The sequence below is a fragment of the Corapipo altera genome, unplaced genomic scaffold (genome assembly GCF_003945725.1).
Source record: "Corapipo altera isolate COAL_440 unplaced genomic scaffold, ASM394572v1 44, whole genome shotgun sequence".
In the NCBI taxonomy this organism is placed as follows: Eukaryota; Metazoa; Chordata; class Aves; order Passeriformes; family Pipridae; genus Corapipo; species Corapipo altera.
The window spans coordinates 1958201-1983644 of record NW_020884880.1 but is presented as its reverse complement, the minus strand read 5'-3'; the positions used below and the strand labels follow the sequence as shown (position 1 = coordinate 1983644).

Here is a 25444-nt window from a genome sequence, read left to right as displayed (position 1 = left end):
GCTTAAGTACAGAAAAATGATTATATGAGTAAGGAGCATCCTCCTCTACACCAAGGTACATGCCAGCTGCTAAGAGGCAGCTGTAGCCCATCATGTAGGAGGTGTGAGCTTCCTGTTACTTCAGCAGAGGAAGCAAGAAGTGTGGTGAACACTATACCTCATGTCTGAGCCCTGCAATGGGCTTGAGGACACCCTTCCTCTCCTTCCTCACTAGGCTGAGGGGAGGCAGCTGCTGTTTGAAGAGATTTCTCGATGACAAAAGGAATCCGACCGTTTTAAGGACATTTTAAGCTGTTTATAAGGTATAGCATGAAAGAAAAAAAGACAACTGTGGTTGTCAGCCAGTGCCTCAGAATGGTACAGAATTAAATTATCTATATTTAACAGTGTTTAATGGCCAAAGTCATCTCCAGCCTGAAGCCATACTTCGCTTAATTGAGATGAGCTCAGTGGCAACGGCTGCAAAAAACATACAGTTTTAAGCACTATGGAATTTATGAGCTCTTTTAAAAATCATTTAAAGAAAAAAAAAACCAAAAAACCAAACCAGGAAACTCAGCATAAACCAAAGTGGAGGAGAATTTGTTCTCTGCTGTCGATGACATTAAAAAACCTCCCAACCTTCAATTCATATCACAGGAAGAGAGAGAATATGTGATAATACAAAGAAAATGGGATACGTATAGCAATGGAGAGACACCTGCATTTCAGAAAAATAAAAGAATTACTTTCTAAATCTGTTCGCTTTTCATTGTAGGCCAACTATGTCAAGTGTGTGGTCCTTTCTTATTTTTAATGATGGTCCTCCAGAGGTAGTATTTGTAGTTATGTAAGATCTGACATAAAGAAACAGTATTCTCAAAGTGTCGTTTTTAGCTATTTTGAGAAAAAAAGCCTTCTCAAATGATACTGAACTCAGAGCAAAAATATTTTGTTCTATTTTGGTAGCAAACTCATGACTAATTTTCTGGCTGTTGTCACCAATACATTTCCCTTGGAATTACTTCTGGCCATCTTTTCATTCCTGCTGGTTAATTCCTGTTTACAGTTTTCCACCTAAACTTCTCTGCTTTGTTGCTATGTTAGAGAAATAATGCAAAAGAAAAATACAGTAAGGCAAAACCTTCATTAAGGTTTACCCTTCCTTAAAATGCTAACATCTTCTGCAAACTAAAACTGTTCTCTCTTCTGCATTATTAATGACGATTTAACCATCTAAGTTTCATACTGAATTGCCCTTAATTCTTAGGTGTTTATGAAATTTCAGTCATTGCAATGTTCACCTGCCAGACAAACAGATTTCACTAAATATTAAACATTTGCTAATTATCTAATTCTTGCAACAGGTTCCACTAGATCTCAGGCATGACACTTCAGAGGTTTTGGACCTCTGTGCTCCTAAAATGTATACATGACATACAAACCTGAACGATGGTTCCACAACAGATTGTATGATGGGTCTTTCTTACCTTTGCACACTGCATGTGGTTGCAGCCCTCATTCTTCTGAATTGGAGATTTGCAGTTGGCGCACGGTTTGGAGTTTGTCAATAACCACAGGCAGTTGGCAGCATCTTCATAGGCCTCACTCACTCCCACAACTTTTAGGGGGTGACAGGAGGATATGGAGCATGCAAAAACAGAGAGGTCGAAATTGTACTTGTGTAATCTTTTGTGAAAATCAGGTGAGGAAAGATGCATGTTTATCTGTTTCTTTGACAAAATATTGAAGGTCTTCACTATATATATTTCTCACATATATAAATACACTTTTATTATTACATTTTCTACTTTATATATATTATATATAATATTACTACACTTCTTATTTCTTTAGATTTCCACACATCTATTTCTATACAAATTTATATACAGTATATATGACATTTAATTTATAAAAGATAAAAGAGAAAATATATATATAAGAAAAACAGGCATAGTTTGACAAAGTAGGGTGCATCTTGCCTCTTTACAAAAATTTTTTATGCTTTCCAAAATATTTCTAACACTATGGAAAGGCTCTGAACTGTGGTAATCAAGGTAAGTTATGTATTCAAATTACTATTAATCTTTAATTTTTTTGTTAATGTTGACCAAGAAAATGATCAGTCTGTCCTGTGTAAACCCAACATTTATTAGTTTTTAGTAAATGTTATTTATCATTCAGCCATTTCCTACAACTCCCTTGCATTTCACCCTCAACCTTACTATTATTATCATCTATTGGCTCAAATTAGTTTTACAGCACACAGAAACTGCATGGAACACTACTGAAACAGAAGAGTAGACTGGGCTAAAAGAATTAAAATGGGACAGGATAAATAAAGTAATATTCAGGAATAAATCAACTAATTAAAGAAACAAAGCTTTAAAAGGAAGGAAAAGGAGTTTTATATGCCCTGACTGAATCACACATGTATTTATGGGGAGAAATGTTTTACAAAGAACAGACTACCACAGTGTTGCAGTTAAAGTGTGAAGCAGCCCCTCATTTTCTTCCTCTTTACCCCTATTTTTCAGCCAGTATGAGTTTTTAACTTAATGCAACTAAAAAAAATCCTTCTAAACCCAAAAGATCAAAACAGCAGCAAAACACCTGCTTCACCTCCCCCCCAGCCCCACACGGCTCTTACGTTCTTCTGGTTTCATTTCAGATATTTTCTGTAGCCAGTCCTTCCAGGTTTGGCAGTCACAGGGTTCATGTGCTTCACCAAGACATTCCCTGAAGATGAAGGTTTATACACCATTACTTATAACTAAGAGACTGAGAATTAAAGTTAAAATTGATTCAAGCTAAAAAAAAAGGAAACTTACCAAGACGTGCTTAAACTTTAATTGAGTCAGGAAGATAAAAGCCATCCAAATAACATTATTTTAAAATACTCTTAAACTACTTGCTCACAAGCATAGATTATTAATAAAGGAAAGGAAAGGACAGGAAAGGAAAGAAGCTTCTTAAAATTACAATCTGAAATAAATCAGCTGGCTTGTAGTTTTATACCTGGGTACTATTTTAGTGCCGCAAAAGTGCTAGTATAGTTTCTGGGATAAAGATAACCCAGAATACAGAGTTTATCCAAAAGTAAGTAGTTTCCTATAGCTGAAATGCATTTAATGTAGAATTACTTGCATCTGTTCAGTTGTAATAACTAATCCTTAACTAGATTCAAGCTTTTTGTCTAGAACAAGATCAAACCAGCATTAAGTATTTATGGATTTTTACTCTTTCCATCAGAGCCTCTTAAATGGGGGCTTTAACTTATTTACATGGACACACTGGAGTACTGAGTCTTTTGAGCTTCTCCTGAAGTTAATATGAGCTTTAAGGATGGCCATCACTACTACACAGTGGCAGATATATGGCTTCCAGATGGTGCTTCAGTGTAGATGTGCCAACATGCACTCCAGATTGGTAATTACTCCTTTTTTTACTGGAATGGCAGCAAATAGCCTAAGACATCTGCCACATCAAACAAAACAATTTCAGATGGGCACCAGCTGCATCAGAGCACATGCAAGTTTTCTGCAGATCCAATGGTGAACTGCTCTCTGCAGTGCAGAGTCAGAAGCTACATCAATACTCTTCTGATTGCTCTTGTCCACATCTTAAGCAGAAATGCAGGGACAGAGAAAAGGCTATGGCAACAGTTTTGAACTTTTTCCCCCGCTAGCTAGTCTGCTAACAAAAAAGCTTAAATTCAGCACACAAGGATCTCTGGTTTGGACTTAAGATCTTAGCTAGGAAAGACTGTACTGGAATGGGTAAGTGGTCTATAACAAGGCCATCTCAGCCCTGGTTGAAAGCTGACACCTTTCTGTGGGACAGTAGTACACTTAGATCATTGACTTCAAGAGAGCCAAGACCCTCTCATAGAATTCGTTACCAGAAAAGACTGAAACTAGCAAAGATTTAACTTTGACAAGCTCAGTTTCAAGTTAAAAGCTGATCAGTCAATCTTTTATGGGGGGCCAGGGGGAGGGAGTTGTGTCTTTGATGTTTATAAATTCATGGATTTTTAATGAAGTGGAGCCATCTATCTATATCTATATCTATATCTATATCTATATCTATATCTATATCTATATCTATATCTATATCTATATCTATATCTACCTATATCTATCTATATCATCTGTACCTTTGACTTTGTATCTATATCTATCTATATGATAGTCACAACAGAGTGTTCAAGAACAACTTCTTATGGAAGTTCTTTCATTAGCCCACCCCAAAACAATGATTTTCATGCTTGGATGTCACTTTAATGGAGTAATAGCACTGAGCCTATTGCTTGTGAAACTTTTTATGAATCAAAGTACATACTTAATGAAATTGCGGCAAGTTTCAACAAGTTAAAATTTATGAAAGGGCTAAAAACATCACTCAAGAAGAATGTAGGTCTGGATTTTTTTCGCCACTCACGATAATACTTATATCATACAATGATTTTTGAACCAAAACAGCAAAACACTGTTGCAACTTAATAACTGTTTTCCCAAGTGCACCTGAAGAGTTGTCAGTCCTGCAGAATGAGACTGTCCTTTGTCTCCATCTCAGATGAAAGGAGCAAGGACTGAGGATACCAAACAAAGTGTGCTGTCTGCAAAGACTATTTTCCAGAAGTGTCTGCTTGCTACAAATCCTTGTGCTTCTGGCACTGCATGAAGGTCTTCTATATATTGAATGTATCTGATAATGCACTGGTGGAGGATTTGTACACAGTTTTTATGTGTACTACATTTAAATAGCTCAGAATGCTTTTTCTGAAACGGAATAGATTTTGTGTTTGCCACAACAGATTACATTTTGCTGAAGATGCTGTTAGTGCTGGGTAATGAAAAAATGAGTAAATTATAAAGAGGAAAATTCCTACTCCTACGTTAAAAAAAATTTCTCAATAGACTCAGAGAATTTTCTTGCTTTTATGAGCAGGAAGGCTATAGGTATGAATAAAAACCAGTGGTTATATAAGGGTTGGTTTTCTAATACATAAATTCTGAAGAATCGCTTACTAAATGCAGTATCAGTTGCTATTACAATGTCTAAGCTGTAGATTACCTGGGTAAAACTTGCAGAACTGACATAAGTATGGAACTGTGGGATGTGCTGACTGAAATTTAGAGATAAAACAAGCTCCCCTTTAAGCATGTGGTACTGATGAAAACCCCATGAACTGAGAATACACTTTCTTTTTCTCCAGAGGAACTCATTCATGCACAGAGTTTTCGTACTGTAAGACCAGTATGGCTGTCCTCAGCAAATGGTTCTGATTTAAGTACTGCAGGACGTTTTGGTTACTAGCAGAATTTTCTTGCCGTTGCTGAAACTCTTCATTCACTCTTTCGGGGATGAAAAAAGAGACTTTGGAAAGGCCTTCTTGGACATTTTGTTGCTAATGTGACGTCTCTTTCAAGGTATTAACTGTATTTGCCTATGTGGTATCTCAAAGCATCAAAATACAGAGAACATTTATCATAAAACTTAGGCACTCAGGTAATTTTCACACCCGGAGAACATTCTGGGGCATCAGTTCATTCAGCCCATGTAAAAGAAGCAGAAGCTGCCAATACCTGAAGGACCATGTCAATATGATACTTAAGTGGTCTCAAGCTCTCTCCTTCAGGTTAACAGAAAAATTGATTCTCTGTCTGTAATCAGAAGCAAGGATGAGAGGATGCTACCATCCTGTGGAATACTACTAAGTTTTGTTATATTTTCACTGGTAAAAAACCTTGGCTGGTTTGTTTCCACAGGCTATTTTTCTTTCTGATTTCTCCATCCATTGCGAATAACGTCTTCCCATGAAGTTCTGTTCTCTGACTTTCATGGTTGTTTCACTATGCCTATTTTCCTCTTTTTATTTCTTCCTTGCATTCACATAGGGAAAGAACTAAACCCAGAAGCTTCTTTCATTAACAGTCTTACGACATTTGGAATCAAGCAGATGACTCAGGATGTCCTTGCATCATGGTTTCAATGAAAAATGAAAAGAAGAATTACTCAGCTTGTCTCAATATCTATACTTTGGCTGACCCTTTTAGATTTTCCAAGAGAGAAAAGATGTCCCACTACATTAGTCATAAATTATCAAGTCTGACAACATCAAGGAACTATGACAGGGCTTTGCTCTGCACTTCAGAAAAACATCCCAAAACTTTTTTACTTTCATTGATGTTGTTTTGTCCTTTCCTTGGAAGTGCTGAAGATCGGCAGTGCGCGGTGTGTTTTAAAAAATATCTGGCTTTTTACTCCTTCTTGAGCTTGTATTCATCGTAAGACTCAAGTTAACATAAAGAAAAAGTGCTGATCCTAAAGTGAAACAAAGACGGAGTGATCCTGCAAACAGAATAGCTATGTCTGAAGTAAATGGTCCTTCATGGTCCTCTTTAAACTCCAACTTCTCTCATGTGATTCTACCAAAATTCAGAAAGAGCTAAAACTTGCTGATTTTCTGCACTATAATTCATGTTTCAATTATACTACAACAATCCAGAGCAGACACAAAAATCCCTCTACCAGTATCCCATTTCTCCTCTGTCTCCTCAGAACAGAACATCACAACAGTCCATGCTGTTGTTTTGCATCTAACAGAGCCAATAATGGGTATTGTATTATAAACCTTTGCTGTGCTCCAAAATACTAAAGTATTTGTGCACATGGGGTTATTTACTGAACGGATAGAGGATAATATAGTCACATACCATTCCATACAAATTTCTGTTGCACCTTTGGTCCTAAGTGGGACTTTTGAATTAGTACCTGCACTAGCAGTGACTGTGAGTTTATGGAGATGTAGGTAAGTTGCTAGTACTAACCAGCAGAAAAGATGTCCTTTTCCACAATCTACTGCAGGGGCTTTCAGCATTGGGAAGCTAAGTGTATCTGATCCTGTTGAATTTGATCCTTGTCTTGTTAGCCTTACTGCTCTTTCACATCCTGGTATAGGACACCATTTAATAGCAGGATTATTTTCAACAAAGGCCTGTGGAAATAAAAAAGAAAAATACTTGACTACATAAGATCAGATTTCATCGATATAAATCTGTATTCATAATCTTCCCTTAAAGGAACAAAGCCAAAAGCATAAGGACAATCTTGTGGCTGTGATGATAGACTTTTTAAAATAGTTATAAAAGGGAATAAAGTAATATCTTTTTTTTTTCAGTAACAACAGTACTCCAAACCTACACTAAGAAGTGTACCTACATTTCAAACAAAACATTCAATCTGTGCAAGTCAATTCCTTTGTGATGTGGCTTACAGTAAAGTTCTACTATATATGTGCTGGCAATACATTCATTAACAGAACTGACTCTTGCAGATGAAAATAATTAAAACCTTACTGATTAAGCAAAAATCCCAAAATGTATCCCATCCACAACAAACCTGAAATCAGAACTGGACTAATTCAGGAATTTACTTCCAATCTATTTGGTTATTGTGACAAGTCTTCTTTTGTAAAAATTATACCTAATAAATGAGCAGGAAAAGGAACTTCCACTACTTTGCTTCAAACCTAGGCTGATCACCAGCCACTAAAAAGATATAAAAGATTAATAATATCTGATAATTTAATTTGCATCTTACTGTGTACGATTGTTACTGTATATTAAAGAGACTGTAAATTAAAAAATATTTCTCAACTTTCTTTTGCCCTGCCACCACTGATCAGTAGCACATTACTCAAAGACTAGTTCATTACTACACTAGCATAAAAGAAAAAAGGTGAATTAAAAGGTTGCTTTTAAAAACAAGTTGCAATGATGAAAATAAATACATTAAAAAAAAACCAAACAGGAAAAGCAAATCTAGCTTTCCCTACTCCTCCTCTTCCTATATATACTAATCATATCAAGCACTGGATGGAAGAAATGTCAGTAATTCACTTGAACTAATAAATTTTTTAAAAGTAAACAGGTACTAATTTTGAATGTAAACTGTTTCTCGGTAATAAAAATAATCCAAAAACTCTTAAAAATTTCATGTTGCAAACACAATCAACCCTGGCTGCTTAAAACCTTCATCTCACCTGTTACAAAAATGAGTTTGATCAAATTATTTTATTAATACTGCATTAGGTAACATATTATGGAAGTATGGCATTTACACTTAAGGAATAATGTTCCTTCTTTCTTTCTCTGTGGTATAGCAAACACTGATATTATGGTATATAAGATAGCCAATAACTCAGTATATGTATTTGCTTATGAACTTCTACTTGGAAAGTTACAGATATATCACACAGAAGTTGTAAGTTATTTTTTATAAAATGAATTACAGTTCAAGAATACAAGAACAGTTTAATAATTTACCTTAATGTCAAATTGAAGGTATCTTTTGTCCATCTCCTTGGAAACCACACTTTCTATGATGTCTACAGGCACAAGCTGGAAACAATCATATGCTGGGCAAAAAATGTTGTGAGCTTCACCTTCCTGAATTTTCAGATTCAAAAATCTGCCAGAATTTTGTCAGTCAGTATTTGCGAATAAAAAGTAAAAGTTAAAAGGCTGTCGAGTACTTTACACTAAGTTCACAGATATTCACAATAATCAATTTTTAAACAAAGAATAAGAAGTATCCCTTTCTGGTCAAAAGGGCTACAAATTTGATGAATAGCATAATAAAAAAAAAAGAACAGTCATGGTCCAAATGTGAGCATCATCAGCAACATTTAGCCTCATGTGTTTGTGGTTTCCATCCTTGCCATTTATCAGAGAGCTCTGCAATGTTTAATTAAACTGAGCATTACTTCTACCTTAAATGAGTAATGGAGCATGTAAATGTAATTAATCTAGGAAATAATTAATGTGATACTCAATTAATTTCTACAATTGTGCTAATAAAAACAGGTCTGCTCTTGAACATAAATGTCTAAATGGTGACCTTTGTAGTCCCTAAGCATCAGAATGCAAGACAGAATGAGCTCAGAAATCTGCTGAAAGCTGGACTTTGTAACAGTTTGCAGAGTTGTTTAGTTTAAAAGCTATAATATATTTATTAATCTGACATCAAGGATGATACTCATCTAACTTTAATCATCCAAAGGACAGACAGCTATTCTAAGGTAGTCACCTGAGATCCTTTAATAGATAGGTGGAAAGAGTTGCCAACTCATCCCATCTTGGATTCATGTCCTAGAATAGGATAACTCAGTCCTGGCTATGCTCTGAGTAACTTAGAAATGACTGGCTCAGGAATATGAATTCCACCCTAGATGTGCCACTACAAACACTTGCTTGACATTGGGCTGTGGCTCTGAGTCTGTGGCTCTGTGCAGGACTCTGTACTGCACAGACCGCAGTACAGCAACCAAATTAGAAGCATCATGTCAAGCCAGTGATCTGTTGGTAACTTCTACAGCCCTGCACAGCTATTTGCAAGACAAGGGAAGCATGACTACCAATTTTCTTGCTGCTGAAAAGAACTGCCTTTGAAAAGCTCCTGTGGAAAAGAAAGTGTTCTTCCTTAACCTCGGGTGGATGGGTTCACACAAATTGGGCTGATCTGCAGTAGGAATAGCTGTGCTGAAATGACACTGTAACAAGACACTACAGTGCTACAGTTCAAGTAGTACAATCTCCTGAATGGGGACACAGATGAATACAAAGGCACTGCATACAGATATAATTATTCCTGGGAAGTATGATTAATATTTATACTAGCATAATTATCCATGTCTGAGTTTTTTACTAGCATGACTGTTCTGACCTATGAAGTAACAAGAGCATTACACTAATACAACTTCTAAGTGAAACCTACCCCTCAGTTATTAACCCTCAACATAAGAAAGCATTTCAATTGCTTTTCTGACTGGAAATGGATTTACAAGGCCTAAGTTCAGTATGCTAAATCAAGAGAGGGAATTAAGCAAGCACTTAATTTAGAAAGTGTAAACCCCAATGCTGCCAACAGCACATGCACACTGAACGAATCCAGAGTAGGCTTTTCTATTTACACAGAGGCTTGAAACATTTGCTTTAGAGTTTTGCTGAGTCAGGACGAAAACAAACATTACATAAGCCTAAAATAGTCAGTAACAGTTGTTTGAGTGACAACTAAAATACTTCATAGGTTCAAACCAGCAACTCTTTGAAACCCCAAAAATACTTTAAAACTGTTTACAGTCTCTGTCCTTTCTTCTTCAAAATGGCAAGTATGAAAGTTTCTCACGATAGAAAAGCATGTATACTCACGCCTCCCAGCATGCTCTGCAGAAGTCATGTCCACAAGGCATATCCACTGGGTCTTCAAATACAGAAATATTACACATACAAATGTCACACTGTAAATGAAAAAAATGCTTCTGATTAAGAAACACCCTAAAGCCTTTCATATTGTTAGCAGAACAAGTTATGTTGGAAAGTCTCAGTGAAAATTCAAAGAAGGGCTCAGCAGAGGGAAAAAACCCTAACTGCAATCAGAAAAAAATAGTTATTTAAGCTATAGAAATAGAAATGGGAAAGATTAGGTATCTCTGTTTCTATACCTTCCTATCCAAATAGCATATTTTGGGCTGCCTTTTGCTGTGTCCTCGAACTCAGGAAGTGCTTCACCCTGCAGAGTGCTGGGATCTCAAGAGTTAGAATTCTGGGTCCAAAAGGGACCTGAATTTGTCATCAGCTTCACAGACACCCAGAAATTACTTCAGAGATGACAGAGGCTACAAGAAATGTTTGGCATCTCACACAATCAGGGCAAAATCAAGGTGGAACAGCTTGGGTGTGCAGCAGCAGCAAATATTTTAAGTAATCATCCACGTAAATAATATTTTGTAAAAGAGACTGATGTTTTCAATCCAAATAAAAAGTTACACTACTAATATTCCAACAGAAGACACCACTGCTGAATTTTACAGAAGTATGATACTAAAGAAAAAATAACATTGAGTATTAAGACCCTTACTTTGAAAACATTTAATGCATAGGGATGAAACCAGTCATTGGTTGTGGTTTTGTGTGAAAATAAATATTAATGTTCTTCAAGGAATACAAACGGATTTTTCTTTTCATTGGAACAAAGATTCCATGAAAATTTACTTCAACTTTCAATACACTTGATATTATACACACATAGGACATTTTCAGAAAGTTAACCTGTGGTATGCCACTCTACAAGCACTTGTATCACAGTCAAAACAAAATCAAACCAAAAGAAGTCAGCCTTTAAAGTGCAAAACTCAGTGAAGCTATTTACTGTTGCTTTAGTCATTTCAGCTTATTGTCTTGCCAAAATTAAATATTTTAAAAGTTGACAATGCACCAAAAATGTTCACTATTAAATTTATAAAAGCTTTAAATTTTGTTTAAAACATAACTTTAAAATAAGGAATTTCATGAAGCCCTGAGTTCAAAATATCAAGGAAGAACATTTACTGGTACAGTTTTAATTATAAGATAGGATGCAAAGGCAAAATCTGAAATGGAGCTTTGTAGCTGCTGGTTTTATTTTATCTATTCCTTTTAGTTTTAATGTTCCTGCCAAAATGAGAGACCTCAAAAAAATATGTATTGTTTAATCAACAACATTCTGAAGACAGTTTTGATAGATTTGATAGTTTAGATAAGATTTTTAAACAAACAGGAAGACTAAATGTATAACTCTGAATTTGGATTTAGACATACTACATATAGCACAGCAATCATTATTCAAACCTGCATTCCTGGCTTATGGACCATTAATGAAAACCAAAATACACAATGTAGAACTGAAGACATATAATCTTCCATTAAATTCACAGACAATATTTAACTTCTAATGTAAATAAATGTACAATAACCATGTTCCTCCTATACAGTTTCTTTTTAAGCATTTTACAATAAAAAGAAATAAAAAATTTCTATGCAGGAATGCAAAATCTTAATTTTAATATGAGATGTAGGGATGATCCACTTGCAAGACTGCATATAATATTCTAGAAAAATGTTTAGGTCACGGAGCAGAAGTTTTAAAACGCTGCAGCTGCAGATTATTAAAAAGAGAACCCTGTCTTCCAAAAGAACCACACTGATTTTAATGAAAGGAGCTTTCATATTTCAAATTTGCAATAGCGTTATGAACCGCTTCAAGCAGCCCACACATAGTAAAAGTAATTATAAGCTTACAGTACACTAGTGGGCTGACATTTCAAAATGCAGACAAAGAGAATTCTGTTTTCTAGAAAAAAAAAATTTCAAAAGGCAAGGTTCACAGAACTGAGTACATTTAGGGAAATGGATACAATGAAAGTGAACATCTTGATAAGGATGAGATGAGAAGTTCAAAAGAACCAGATGCACTGATGTCCCTGTAGCTGGCTAAAATGACAGTTTGTGACTTACAGCCAAGGTAAGAACAGAATGATTTACGTTAGCCAGACGCTCAACTGTTTCATCATATAGAATGTTTAGGGTGTCAACTTCTCTGTTCACCACTTTTGGCAAGAGAAAGACTTTACACCTTTACAAATGCCCTTTCAGAATGGGAGGACGATGCAGCTCTGTCTACACAAGTGCACTATGTTTAGAAATCAGATCTATTTATAAACTTACCACAGCTGTCTCCATGTCTCCTGGTGAGGGACTGATTTCATCAGGGGAAGTGACAGAGGAGCGAGTAGTGCGTGGAGTTCGTGGAGAAGGGAGAGTATCCCACGCATTGTATCCACTTGGAGGGGGAGTTGGCATCTGAACCCCTGAACGCTGGCAGCAATTCTCTGGGTTACACATCCATGCTTCAAGTAACTTCTCCCTGTCCCAGTCTTCAGTAAGTACAGATACAGGCAATTATGCAACTGACAATGTTTAAAATACATACATATATAAATTCTAAACTAAACCTTTTCAGAATAAATAAGCATGATAAAGTGTGAGTGAATGGAACTTTGGACTACATTTTAGAGAACACATTCCAACATAATACATAATGCAACGTATTTTTGTAAGTCTTAAAATCATTTTTGTTATTTACTTAAAGCAACTGTAGCAGCTAGGAGATTTGATTGGAAACCAGAATTGTACTGACTTTCACAGACAGATGAAAATATAGCAGCCCTTATAGCACAGAATTTTGAATATTTTTCCTTTCTGTGAAAAAAGTAATTGTTCAATATGGATTCACTTTTATCTACTGTGTTTTTTGGTTTGTTTTTTTTTTTAAAATGAAGCCATGAAATGAAGGAAGAAGAACTAAGATTCAAACTGGATTGCAAAAAGATTCGTGATCTAATGAGTTTCCAGTCTTCATATATATATATATATTTATGTAAGTGATGTGTTTCTGGGAAAAAAGAAATAAAAAACCCCACATGATTACAAAGAAAATTGCATATATTCTTCCTACCTTTTATTCTATAATTAAGTGTTAAAGAATGTTTTACTTTTATTCATAATTAACATTGCTCACTTATATACAAAAAAAGAACTAGTGAAACAAAATGTTATATATTAGTACCTTAAAACTAAATAAAATCTTTCTTCACAATTGTTTGAAATATTTTCTGTTTCTGGTTTGTAATATTAATTCTAAAGATATGATAAGAACAGGGGGGGTTTCTATCAAAAATACTTTAAAGTTCTCATTTAAATATAAATCTATCAAATTCCTATATGGATTTGAATCTAATACCATCAACACTATGCACAGTTCAAGGAAAATTGAATTGGATAAAGAAAGAGAAATTTCCCAATTTTTTCCTATAACTTAAAATAAATATTTTAAAGTTTGGGCGTTTTTTAAATGTTAGGTACTCCCAAAGGAACATCAATGTTATTAATCAAGAGATGGCTTATTTTTATTGAATATTTTATAAGGAAAAGATAAATAGTATTCCTATACTGTACTAGTGCTGGCAAAAAAGATATATGTCCCTAAGCACTGAACTTAGTAAAAATATTGCCTCTGTTGAATAATGATTGCAGTCATACTAAAATCTGATCCTTCCTAATCTGAAAAAAAAAATTCTTCAAGCTGAAGATGATTTATTGATCAGGTCCTTACTTGTCTAAACTAAAACAAATAATGGATTAGTTTAATTTCATTTGTTTAAAGATATGGACCCTGAACATATTTACACTTCAAAAATTATAAATTTTATCAGCATTTTTCAAATTACCCTGAGCTTATAATCCTTCAGATGGGAATTGACTGATGTTAAGATACAGATAAAATATAAAATTTGCTAAAAATTTTCTTAACTTTCTCTGATTGTATTGTATCTTTAAAATTAGAAAGGGTTAAGACATGCTACTAAATGGATCCATTGTGTTCTCTTTACTAACTTAGGAGTTTTAGTAAAACACAAGTTATATTTGCTCAGTTGCCTCTCTTTTATCCTGAAATCACCTGCTGTATAATGAACTAGGAGAGAAACAGAGACAACATTGAAAAAATACTTGCAGAAAAACTGTAAAGTTATTTATTTTCATGAGTGCCATAATAACATGTTTTCATCTTGGCTCTAATTCTTTGTATTTCTGTCTCTCAATTAAAAAGAAAAGAAAAGAAAAATACACTCAATTCTTAAAGACTATGTTGATAAATTGATATAGTCGTACAGTAAGAAAAGCAAAATTTGTTCGATTAAATACTATGTATCTGTGATCTTTCCAAGCATTTAAAACATGCTTTTCATACATGAAATGTAAATTAAGATTTCACATTATTCATTCACGAATTTCAAGATTTAATGCAAAAAACATTACAATTTGACATTTGATGTTTCCCAATGGTCTAAACCTTTGTAAATAGCTCAGTTATTCCTTTTGCTAAGCTGACCCAATACAGCTACAGGCAAACAGTTTACTTTCTCAAGACTTGCTAATTGTCTGGGCTTCTTTCTGCACACTGGCCAGTTGCATTAAGTTACCCCTACATAACTAAGGCAACATCAGCAGAATGACCATTCCAACACAGACTGATTTCTTCTCAACTTCCAAGTCCTGCTTGCTAGATGCTGGCAGACATTTCAGCACAGTTTACATCAACCTCACTGATTTTGGACTTATTGCAGACTGAGCTGGGAGTTTGAACAGTATTGTCATAATTTTCCTCTTCAAAATATCTGCACAGGTTATGGAGCCTATTCAGTCAAATATTTATAATTTTCAGCATTCAAATATTGAACATATTATAAATACAATATAAGAAGTAAACAAACATTCAACATTAAAAAATCATATGCAAAGACTATGCCTTAAATATCATACTGGCACATGTTCACGTTGACTTAATTCAATGTTAAAAGGAATGCAAATACCAGCTACGGAAAATAACGTAAAAGAGATGAATTTCAGGTACCACAACTCTTCATATGAAACTCTACCAAAAGTTGTGGGTTTAAAATAAGTCTTCCTATTTCACTTTTCCCTCTTCCATTGATCTTCACAAGGAGCCCACAACAATAATAAGGTATGAAAGCTTAATCCAGTAACACGGTGATGAGCATGCAAACCATTAACTGCCTGAGTAGTTCCTTTGGCATAAAATAACAATGCAGATGCTTCAGTAAGCATAAGTTTTGAATCACTGAATCAAAGCCTAAAGCTTACACTGAGTTTCAGAAATACTTTTGTCTGGAGCAAACACACTGAATTCAGTATATCCCCTTTCTAACAACCCTAGATTAAATTACACAAGAGCACATACTTATTTCAGTGAAATTAAACTAGATACAGATATGCACACACACTAAAGCATACCCTGTGTTAAAAGTAGACCCTGTATAAAAATCCTTCAAAGGACATACAGTCATATGATTTAAACCCCACAGCAATTTCCAACCATTACAATGGTCAGATTGCTTTTACTGCAACAAAAAATAAATAAAAAAAAATTGGATCCAGTTTTACGCACAAATATATAGTGGCAGTAAACCAAAGGTCTGACAAAAATAGGATTGATGAATTTGACTTTTTTAATATATAAAACCATGAAAGTTTTACTTCTGTGTCTCACCCAAATAGGACAGCTCTGTTTCTCCACACTGCTCAAGCTAAAATGTCTTCCATTGTAATTCCTAGTTTGAATCACTTTCCTATCAGCTTTCCTGTCTGCCTCACTGCTTTTTGACATACTGCAGCTGTACTTCTTTCTGAAGTACTCTGTGCTCTGTTTCCTGCTATTTGATTAACCGTTACTTCTCTTTTACTTGGAAATAAAAGTCTAACATACAACTGCCATTTTGATTTTGCTGAAAACAGTTTCTTTAGACTCTAAGGATCTGGATTACCATGTGCCCGAAGTAGAGCTTCTGCAGTAAAGAGTGGGGCTTGGAGCATGTCAGCAGATTCCACGATCAGCATATCCTTTAGCCTTCGCAGGTCTTGAAGTCTTAGCCCTTCATATGGCTTTGAGAAGAAGAAGAAAGACAATTTATGTCTAGTATTTTCCAGTCAGTCTCTAATGCAGTATTAAAATGAAAGCATTCAAAGCACTGTTACTTATCACCATCTCAGCTGGGAGATGTGACAATATTTATTCAGGGTGCACACCAATGACCATGCAAAGCTATACTGGAACACTGTCATTTTGCAGTATTTATACCATCTTTGTACACTTCAAAATCTAAAAGCAGTATCTCTAGAGTTCTCCATTATATCTGGAGGGCATGTTCAAATCTTAAGCTAGCCTAACACTAACTCTCTCTCTCAAAAAACCCTAGATTTTCACAGAATCCAGCTGAACTTTGATTCAGTGATTAAGCCTCAGATATTGTGGAATAGGTATGAGAATGCCTGACTAGATTTGAACTAAGGATTTAGAGGAGAGCAAGAGAAAGGACAGGTTAGCATACATTGCATATAGATTCTTTGACACTAACTTCATACATTAATTGAGACCTGTTAACTTTGAATTGATCTGGGGGAGAACACATTGAGATATTAGAAAGTGAGAAGTTGTGAACAGAAGTCAGTACAGGTCTTTTGAGGCAATATTCACAGAAACACAGAAGGGCTGAGGTTGGAAGGGACTTGCAGATGATGTCATTTGGTCAAACCTTCCTACTCAGGTATGGTCACTTAGAGCCAGCTGCCCAGGACCCTGTTCAGATGGTATTTGAATATCTCCAAGGCTGGGGATTCATTGTACATGAAGATGCCAAAACTCTTTGAGAAACAATGGCCAATTTTGATAGCCCTACACAGTCAGAGTAGATTCCTTCCTAGTCTGGAGCTCCATCTCCATGTTATAACAAAAAAAAAGGCAAATCAGAAAGACAAAAAGGAATAATTTTAGGATTCTGAATTAGCTCCAACCAAGATAGTAGAGATGCATACATATTTTTGCAGACTCCTTTTTAAAACTAAGAAAGGAAGAACATGGCAGCAAATAATATATTTGTTAGTGTTGCACAGAGAAAATGGACAAAAGGTAGAAAGAGAAAAAAAAGTGCGAGGGCATGTACAGAGAATGGATACAGAAAGGGTATTTAAAAAATATTATTCTTACATGTACCGATTTTATTTACTCCTATAAAGATTAGTCAACAAAATATTTAAAGCATTTGACATAAAATGATACGTGCTCAGGATTAATCAGGACCTGTGCCCACCAAATGGCAAATGTCTTCAGCAATTTGGAGGTGAAAGGACACAGAGCAGCAATGATAACCACAGTTAAGACCATGCATCATTATTTACTATCTATATTTTGATTTTTATGCAGAGCATAGTCCAGGAGTCTCCAGTGCTACATTATAAGCACACACACACATGCATACATACATAGCCAGGAAGCAAAAGACTGGTCATGTCTTTGGATATTTACAATCTAAGTAAAAGTCTACTGTGCCCTTTGATGATAACAAACAGAAGGCAGAAGTGATGAGGAGAATGAATACCCTGGGCTTCTAAACGATTTTCTTCTTTTGAGACACCTACTCTAAAAATATAACTTCCTTCCTATAATCTAGACATCACAATAAACTCCATAAAATGCACCTAAAACCATAACTGGCTCCCACAAGGATGTCTCCTGTAAGCTAATCAGTAAAATAAAGAGGTGCTTCTCAATATTAGGAACTTTGTGATCAGCAAGAGCCACGGCTCTGCACTGGGTCTTTGTCCTTTTTTAGAAAGCAAGCAAAGCAGAAGAGAAATGAACTGTGAGTGTCCTGACCTATATCTTGTTTGCCCAAGTTCAGGGAGTTTCTGTATGTCCTTCCATTACTGACCATGCATGACTCAGTGAAGGACAATCTGAACATTAATGGCTTGCACTGAAATACATCTAGGCCACTTGATTCATAGTATGCTGGAATTTGACTGACCTTAATTTCATACAAAAGATTTAATTTATAAAAACATGGGTGCCAGAATGATTATAATTGTGCGTATGTACAGCAAAAAAATGGAAGCAAAGAGTAAATCATCGTGAGTGCATTTGAACTGCATTCTGAAATGCAGTTGTAAAACAAGTAGCTTTGTCAGCACAACAGTACTCAATTCTTGAAGACTACATATATATCATAAGAAGAAATGTCTTTTCTGTTAAACTTGCAACATATGTGCATATTTTAGGACACAGTATTCTATCCTGAAATGCAGATATGCTCAAAATTATATTTAACTGATTGGTTCTAGGTCAAACACTGGCAAGTATCTCCCTTGAGTAACAGACTATTACATTATCTCAGCTGGAGCATTCCACACAACCCAGTGGGGATTTTTGGATCTTCAGTTTTTAAGAATCCTAATTTTATCTTTTTAAGTAATGAGGGAAATATTTCCTAAGAATGTGTTTGAAACTTCAGACATCTGTTTCATAAAGTAATATATGAGCCCACAGAAGAAGCTGAAAGAAAAGAAATTTTAGGCTGACACTATTAAATAGTTTAATCTGGAAATTCCAGATCAAAGACTTTATACAATGGGAACGCTTAACAATGTTAATGTGTACAAGATAGTTTTGTAGAGACTTGTGAAGATACACTCTTTAGTTACAAGGATGCACATCCTTTATGTAACATCACAGAGCTTTGTTTTAAACTACTTCAAATGTTGATGACTTGTCTCTGCAAAGCCATATACTATAAAGGATTTTGGTTACAGCCTGTGATGCTCAGAGACCTCCTTTAATGCTCATTTATTGAGGAGCTCTTTATTGATATTTGCTGTGAAAAAAGACACTGTTCAATATTAGCATCATTCAACTATATAATGATTTTGAATATACTATTTGAATTACTACTTTAATGCATTGTTGAGCTTCTCATTACACATTCCAACACTTTTGTATTCTCAAGAGCTGTTCTTTTAAACTATTTTCTTCTCAAGTTTTTACTACTAACATTTAGGTATCATAAATTACATATTTTTTTTCTCCTGAAAATACTTTTAGTATGTAAGATGACTATTTTAACAGTTCATTTCAAACTATTATTATTTTCTTCTCTTTTGAAGTCCCATTAAAATAGACAGTGGCAAAGTAACTATTTGCTGCAGTGATGACTATATAATTAAATGGTGTCAAAACATTTCACGTAAATATCCTACGTTATGGGTGGATGGAGTTCTACAGTTAATGAAGTCATATATTAAAAAAATTATTTATACTCCATTTAACTCATTCAATTACAATTATATGCACTATACATACGTGAGTGTACATATATCTTAACTAATTGTAGTCCCCTTCTTTCACTTAATAAACCATTCTCTATCTGTAGAGATAAAATAATTTTTAGTAATTTTAGATAACTCCTTTCTCTTTGTACTTATGGTATTTGCATAACTTGTATATTTATATGACATCAATTCAGGAACTGAAGAAAACCATTCCAATTACTATACACTCAATAAATTATCTGTGACATATTCACTATCAGTGCATTTCTACAGTATTCAGGGGCACAGATGTATAATGAATGAAGAAATCATACACTCTGCTTGCACAATAAATTCCACCGACTCTGACAAAGAGCCAAAACTGTTCTGGATGATCTGCTCTGAGGTACTGCTCATTCCCAGGTGTTTCTTATGTAAGTTCATAACATTGTATGATGTGATTGAAAAGAAGAATGTGGTTATCTCCCAGGGATACATAACCAAGACAAATATGCTCCCATGCTACAGTAAACAGAAATTTAAAAGACTGCGCAAATAAAACAACCAAAACTTATAAAGGCAGTTTAAAAATAATCACTGTCATATTATTTAGTCTATCTTCAATTAGATTTAAAAGATTAAACTTAAGATTTTATGTAACAAAGATTTTTTTTTTGAGATTGTTCAACAAAGTAAGAGCAAAGAATCAAGAAAAAAAGGATTGTTCTCCTGTAAACACAGCAGGTCTGGAAGGGGAGGAATTGGGTACTATCATTCCAGATACTACCATGCATATCATAAACACTGGAGTTAAGTCCATTTGCCTGTTCATGGTTTTCAGATGTATCTTTTCCTGTAACCTTCATTTAAGGGATGAAGTTACTTTGAAAATGCACTTCTTCATATTAAAAGTATTTTAATTATTCATGAATGAATATTCTGTGTCTTGGAAGGATGTTGAAGGACATCACCAAATGATTACAGGCTAAATATTACGTTTAACAAGCATTTTGTACACTCGGTACCTCAGTGTTTAATAATATATGGAAATGAAATTGAGAGGAAAAAATACAGGACTCTCTTTGAGAGGCAATTTTGGTGAAGCATCTGTGTTTTGGGAAAGGCTTTTGGATTACTTCCCATGCCCCATTAAGATAACAGATGGAGGCATCACCATAAGCCAGTGGTAATTGCAGCTTCCACTGCCCATTCCAGACATTTGTGCACAGACCTGTAGGATGAGCACATGTGGTCATTTGGATTGCAGTTCAGTGCAAGTCTTTCTAAGGCTGTTTTTTTTTTTCAACTGAAAAGCCCACTCTGAGGGCTAAGACTGAAAAATTACCTTCTCATGGCTGCATGCTCTTGTTATCTCTCTTGTGCCAACACTTGTGCTGTTACAGCTAAACAAGAAGTTAGGGAAATTATCCCATGGAAAAGTCACAAGGAAAGAGGAGAAAAACCAGAAGGGAGCACACAAAGGCAGAATCGCTCTATGTAAATCCCCAAGATAATCAATTAGTGTACTGAATTCCAGGTTGACATTTTTTGGGATTTGGGAAAGCTGCCCTGGTATGTGAGATGGACAACTGCATATTTTCTTGTAACTATCAAGTCTTTAAGCTGGTTTTGCTCATCATCCACTTCAAACAGTCACGAGACAGTATTTTCTCTTGCTGAAATGCCTATTCAAGTGGTTCTTGATTTGCCCCACCCATATTTGTAAGTTCCCCGTTCTCTTAGCTGTGCTGGTGTACATGCCAGAAAAGCCATGGTATAAAGATAAAAATTAGTCAGCCTAAATAAAACAATTACATATTACCACTCTTTAAAACTTTTTTTTTCTTTTAAGTCTAAACATTGCTATAATCCAGCTGACAACGTAACCATCCAAACAGTTCTACTTGTATAACCAAAGGAGTGGTAAACTGCAATTGTAGCAGGAAACCGCTGCAGACTTTAAAGTGTTTCTGCCAAGAGAGAAAATATCATTTCCAACTATCTTCTTACAACAATATGGAAATATTCAGAGAAATTAAAATGAGTTAATTACATTTGCTATTTCAATGTAAATTCAAGTATATTAAACCTCATCTCAAAATGTCTCATCTAGGAATAAACAATCTAATTAAGCTTGTTTATATTTGAATTTATCCAAGAAAATTAGTAAAGAAATTAATTGAACAGTACAAAAACTTTCTTACTTTCAAGTAAAAGTGACCATTAGTGGCATTTTTCATGGGAACAGTTAATGTGATCTAAGCCTACTCATATCTAAATCTAAATGAATTTTCTTTTAAGCATCATTAAGTCCTAGGTGCACTAAGCTAGTAAAAGGCCAGGCCATGCTCTTTTTGAGGGAAGTAGCCATAAAGAAATCTACTGTCCTTTAATTTAAACAGAATTACTTTGTAATATTTACTGAATGATATTATCTATGTATACTTATTTAGAATTTTAGATAATTAAAATCTGATCATGGGTGGGGAGGGAACTTTTACGCAGAATTTTTCTGGTCAAATTATTCTTATTGAATCATAGTCATGTGTAAGGCATAACGAAATTCAAGAAAATTTGTGTCAGTGAATTGTCTCTCTCGATAATTGACTTGGAAACAACACCACCTGTTATTACCTGTTTTTTGTACCAGTTCTGGTATGCAGTAGCTTCAGGCATCATGTTATAAAACAAGAAAGGAAAGGCACTGTTTTGAAGTCCTGCACTACTCAGCTGATTTTTGGTAACATTCAACTAGTCTCAGTCTGGGAAGATCCACGAGAACAGTTTCCCTTCTCTATCCCACAGATCTTCTCCTTTTCAGAATTTCTCCTGCCCTCATTTTTGAGACAAAAAGTCATCTTAAGAAATAAAAAATATAAAAAATGTTTGGTTAAGGGAAAGTGTTTCCCAGTTTACTGGCCTCACTGTATCTTCTTCAGCCTTACAGCCTGCAAGCCTCTCAAGACAGTCCACATAATTAAGTATATGAATAAAATTTCTGATTAATTTTGACAATGTATTTATGTTCTCTGAGCTTAACTTGAAAGTTATAAAGAGCTGTGCTAAAATCAAATTGTTTACAAAGTACAGACAGCGCCTACTGAAATATTTTGCAGACTTTTGTCACAATGTAACTGCTACAAATATAAATGTGTAAAATACTTCAGATTTAGAGTATCCTCTGACCTCTTTTTTGTCTAAAGCGGCATACTCAGCTTCAATGCTTTCAGCTTCAGGATCACGTGAAAATACCATTCGAGATTCCAGGTTAAGAGCCAGCTCTTTGTGGTGCTGTTTCTCTGCACAGTCACATGGGGTATCTTTATTTTCATTTTCTGCAAACAAATCTCCACCATGTTTTACTAGAAGCTGAAAAGTAAAATGGCAAAGTAAACAGTTATTAATTAGCAACTCTAATAATAGCCTAAAGAAAAGGCAAGCCACTTAAGAAGAGAACAAAAAATATGAAGAAGAAAAACAGAGAGACAAATATAATAATAATGGTCTTTGGAAAAGAAAGATTCTCAACAGTTATTAAATAAATTACTGCTTGATTTTCATGCATAATTAGACCTATATCTACCATAATTCCACAGAACCACAAAATCTCAAAAGTATATTACCAGGCAATGCTGTACAATGTCTCTGTGAGGTTTTAAAGACTAAAATACTGTTTTACTGATATGGTCAGTGCTCCATAGAAAATGAGAGGCCTGAGGCCCCCAAGCACCTGGCAAGATGGAGCTAGAAACACTTTTAAATATTCTTTCTACATGGGTATAACTCCACCATTTGTCCCAGCAGTGGTACACTGTTAGTGACAGAAAATGGGAGGTTCCTTGGGTAGGAAGGATGATAGGGTACCAATTCACAGGGAGAACAAAATACTGCTGGTAGTACCTTGGTTTTGTGGTGAGAAAAGTGAAATGAAATAATGCTAATGGCAATAATTCTAATATGTTCTAGTATTGTGCCATTTTACCAAACTTGTCTGTTGACAGTAACCCCCCCAAAACGCAGTCTCTAACTAATAAACACTAATTGTTCTGCTCTCATTAACTTGTCAGCCTTGTCTCTTGCTATAAACTGATCTGACAACATATGCACAGATTTTAAAGGCCAAAGTGGACCATTTTGCCTATTTATTATTATCTATTATTTGTTTATTATTATTACTTATACTGTGATAGAGTGGGATGCATCTGCATAAAATCAAATGTATTCAGCATGAAAGTTACTTTTTTCTATTCAGTACTTTGGGGTAAGCACATTAACTTTGCCCAAACTATCATTAGCAATGGGTTCCACACAGCTGTTCTGCTCAGAGGAGAAGTCGAACACATGTGTCAGAACTGCACATTTGACTATCAACTCAAAACAAATCAACTAGTAGGTGGTTCATCTGCAAGGATCTATATTTGGGTTTTCCTTTTCTTATTTGGGTGTGGTGGGGATAGGGGAAGATACAGGACTGAGGTTTTCCTGCAAAGTTACAGGAAAGGAGGGAGATGATGAAAGAGGAATGCTGTTCTGAAGTGAGAGTAACCATCACAAAAACAGGGCGAAAGGTGGTCCTGGGGTTCTCTACTGGAGAGACGAAGGACAACTTGAGGACTAGGCAATTCAGTTTTTTATCTCATTTTGTTTTGTTAAGAATTCTAATCCTCAAATACTTCCAGGAACAAAGAGATAACTTAAATTCCTTCACCAGTCTCTGTTTCAGGCTTGGTGAAGGCATGTAGTGTTCCTGTTCATAAACCTGTTCCTGTCAAAGGAGTTAGAAGGTCTACAGACTGCAGGACTTAAGATATCTCAGCTACTTATCTTAGTATCCAAGTCCTCTACCACATGGTGCACAAAATAAAATTTGAACTTAGGGGTGTATACCATGTTCCTAATGTAGAAACCATAACTAGTTAGACTACATAACGGTGTCCAAACTCTGTCAAATAGCAATCCAATCAGCAAATGTATTATGTGAGAACCATAGAAAGTTCACAGTATTCGAAAGGTGGTGCTATTTACCTTTTTTTAAATAAAAAATCCAAACAAACTCATAAATAAATAAACTAACTCTATCAACAAACATCAGTGGAACACAATTCTGGACTTAAACAAGTAAAAAGCTTTGGTGACCACCTGACCAAAACTGTAACAATGAAGGTGACATGCTGACCGAGAATAGAAATACTGCAAGGACAGAAACCACAAAAATAAAGGGAACTTCAGTTACTGCATCTCCCAAGTATATTGAGAAAATATATAAGCTAATAAACAATGCTTAAGTTAAAATTTCAGAGTACATAGGTGACTGAATAATAGCAAAAACAATAAGTGAACACGAGAGGAGAAGCAACTCCTGACTTTGTCCATAGCAGTTTACAAGACCTAATTCAAAATGTTAACCATCAAAGAACCACTCATTAACAATTTCCAAAATATACTTAAGAATCATCACTCTTGCAGAAGCAGTAAAAAGACAAATAATCCACTGCCTACTTTAAAAAAAGTAGTATTAAATAAAAGTCAAGTGGAAAAAAATTTTAGAAACATCAGAAGAATCTTTCAAGATACTGTTACAGGACAGAATCATACAGGTAATAAGAAGCTGAAGATGTCTCCAGATGAAGAATATGTGAAGAAGATAGCCTGGGAAAGGTAAACGTAAAATCACAATAAAGAAGAATCTGACTGTTTTTTGAGCAGTATACCAAGGTATAACAACTCAGAATAATTTTAAAACATCACACAGAAAATCTGTCAACGTGTTTGTAAAGTTGTTTGCTGGACAAAGTGCAAAAGCAATCTCAAATAACATAAAAGCAGAAAAGTGGTATGAAATGTTGGAGTCCAGGTTCTCTCTGGATATACAACATATACTTTATGAAGGACACAAAAGTAAGTCTTTCAAACTGAAGTCT

At 35.0% G+C, this 25444-nt stretch overlaps 1 protein-coding gene across 5 annotated transcripts in view; it reads right to left on the bottom strand.

The window, feature by feature from the left end:
* The window catches only part of ANKIB1 (ankyrin repeat and IBR domain containing 1), an 84524-nt gene that overhangs the window by 11909 nt on the left and 47171 nt on the right, over positions 1-25444 (bottom strand). For all 5 annotated transcript variants that reach the window (XM_027639518.1, XM_027639515.1, XM_027639517.1 and 2 more), the window contains exons 4-11: positions 22710-22892; positions 16208-16325; positions 12531-12739; positions 10197-10285; positions 8313-8457; positions 6816-6982; positions 2633-2721; positions 1470-1600 (exon numbers count right to left, since the gene is read on the bottom strand). In XM_027639518.1, the coding sequence (XP_027495319.1) occupies positions 1470-1600; positions 2633-2721; positions 6816-6982; positions 8313-8457; positions 10197-10285; positions 12531-12739; positions 16208-16325; positions 22710-22892 (1131 nt within the window). The remainder of the gene's footprint in view (positions 1-1469; positions 1601-2632; positions 2722-6815; positions 6983-8312; positions 8458-10196; positions 10286-12530; positions 12740-16207; positions 16326-22709; positions 22893-25444) is intronic.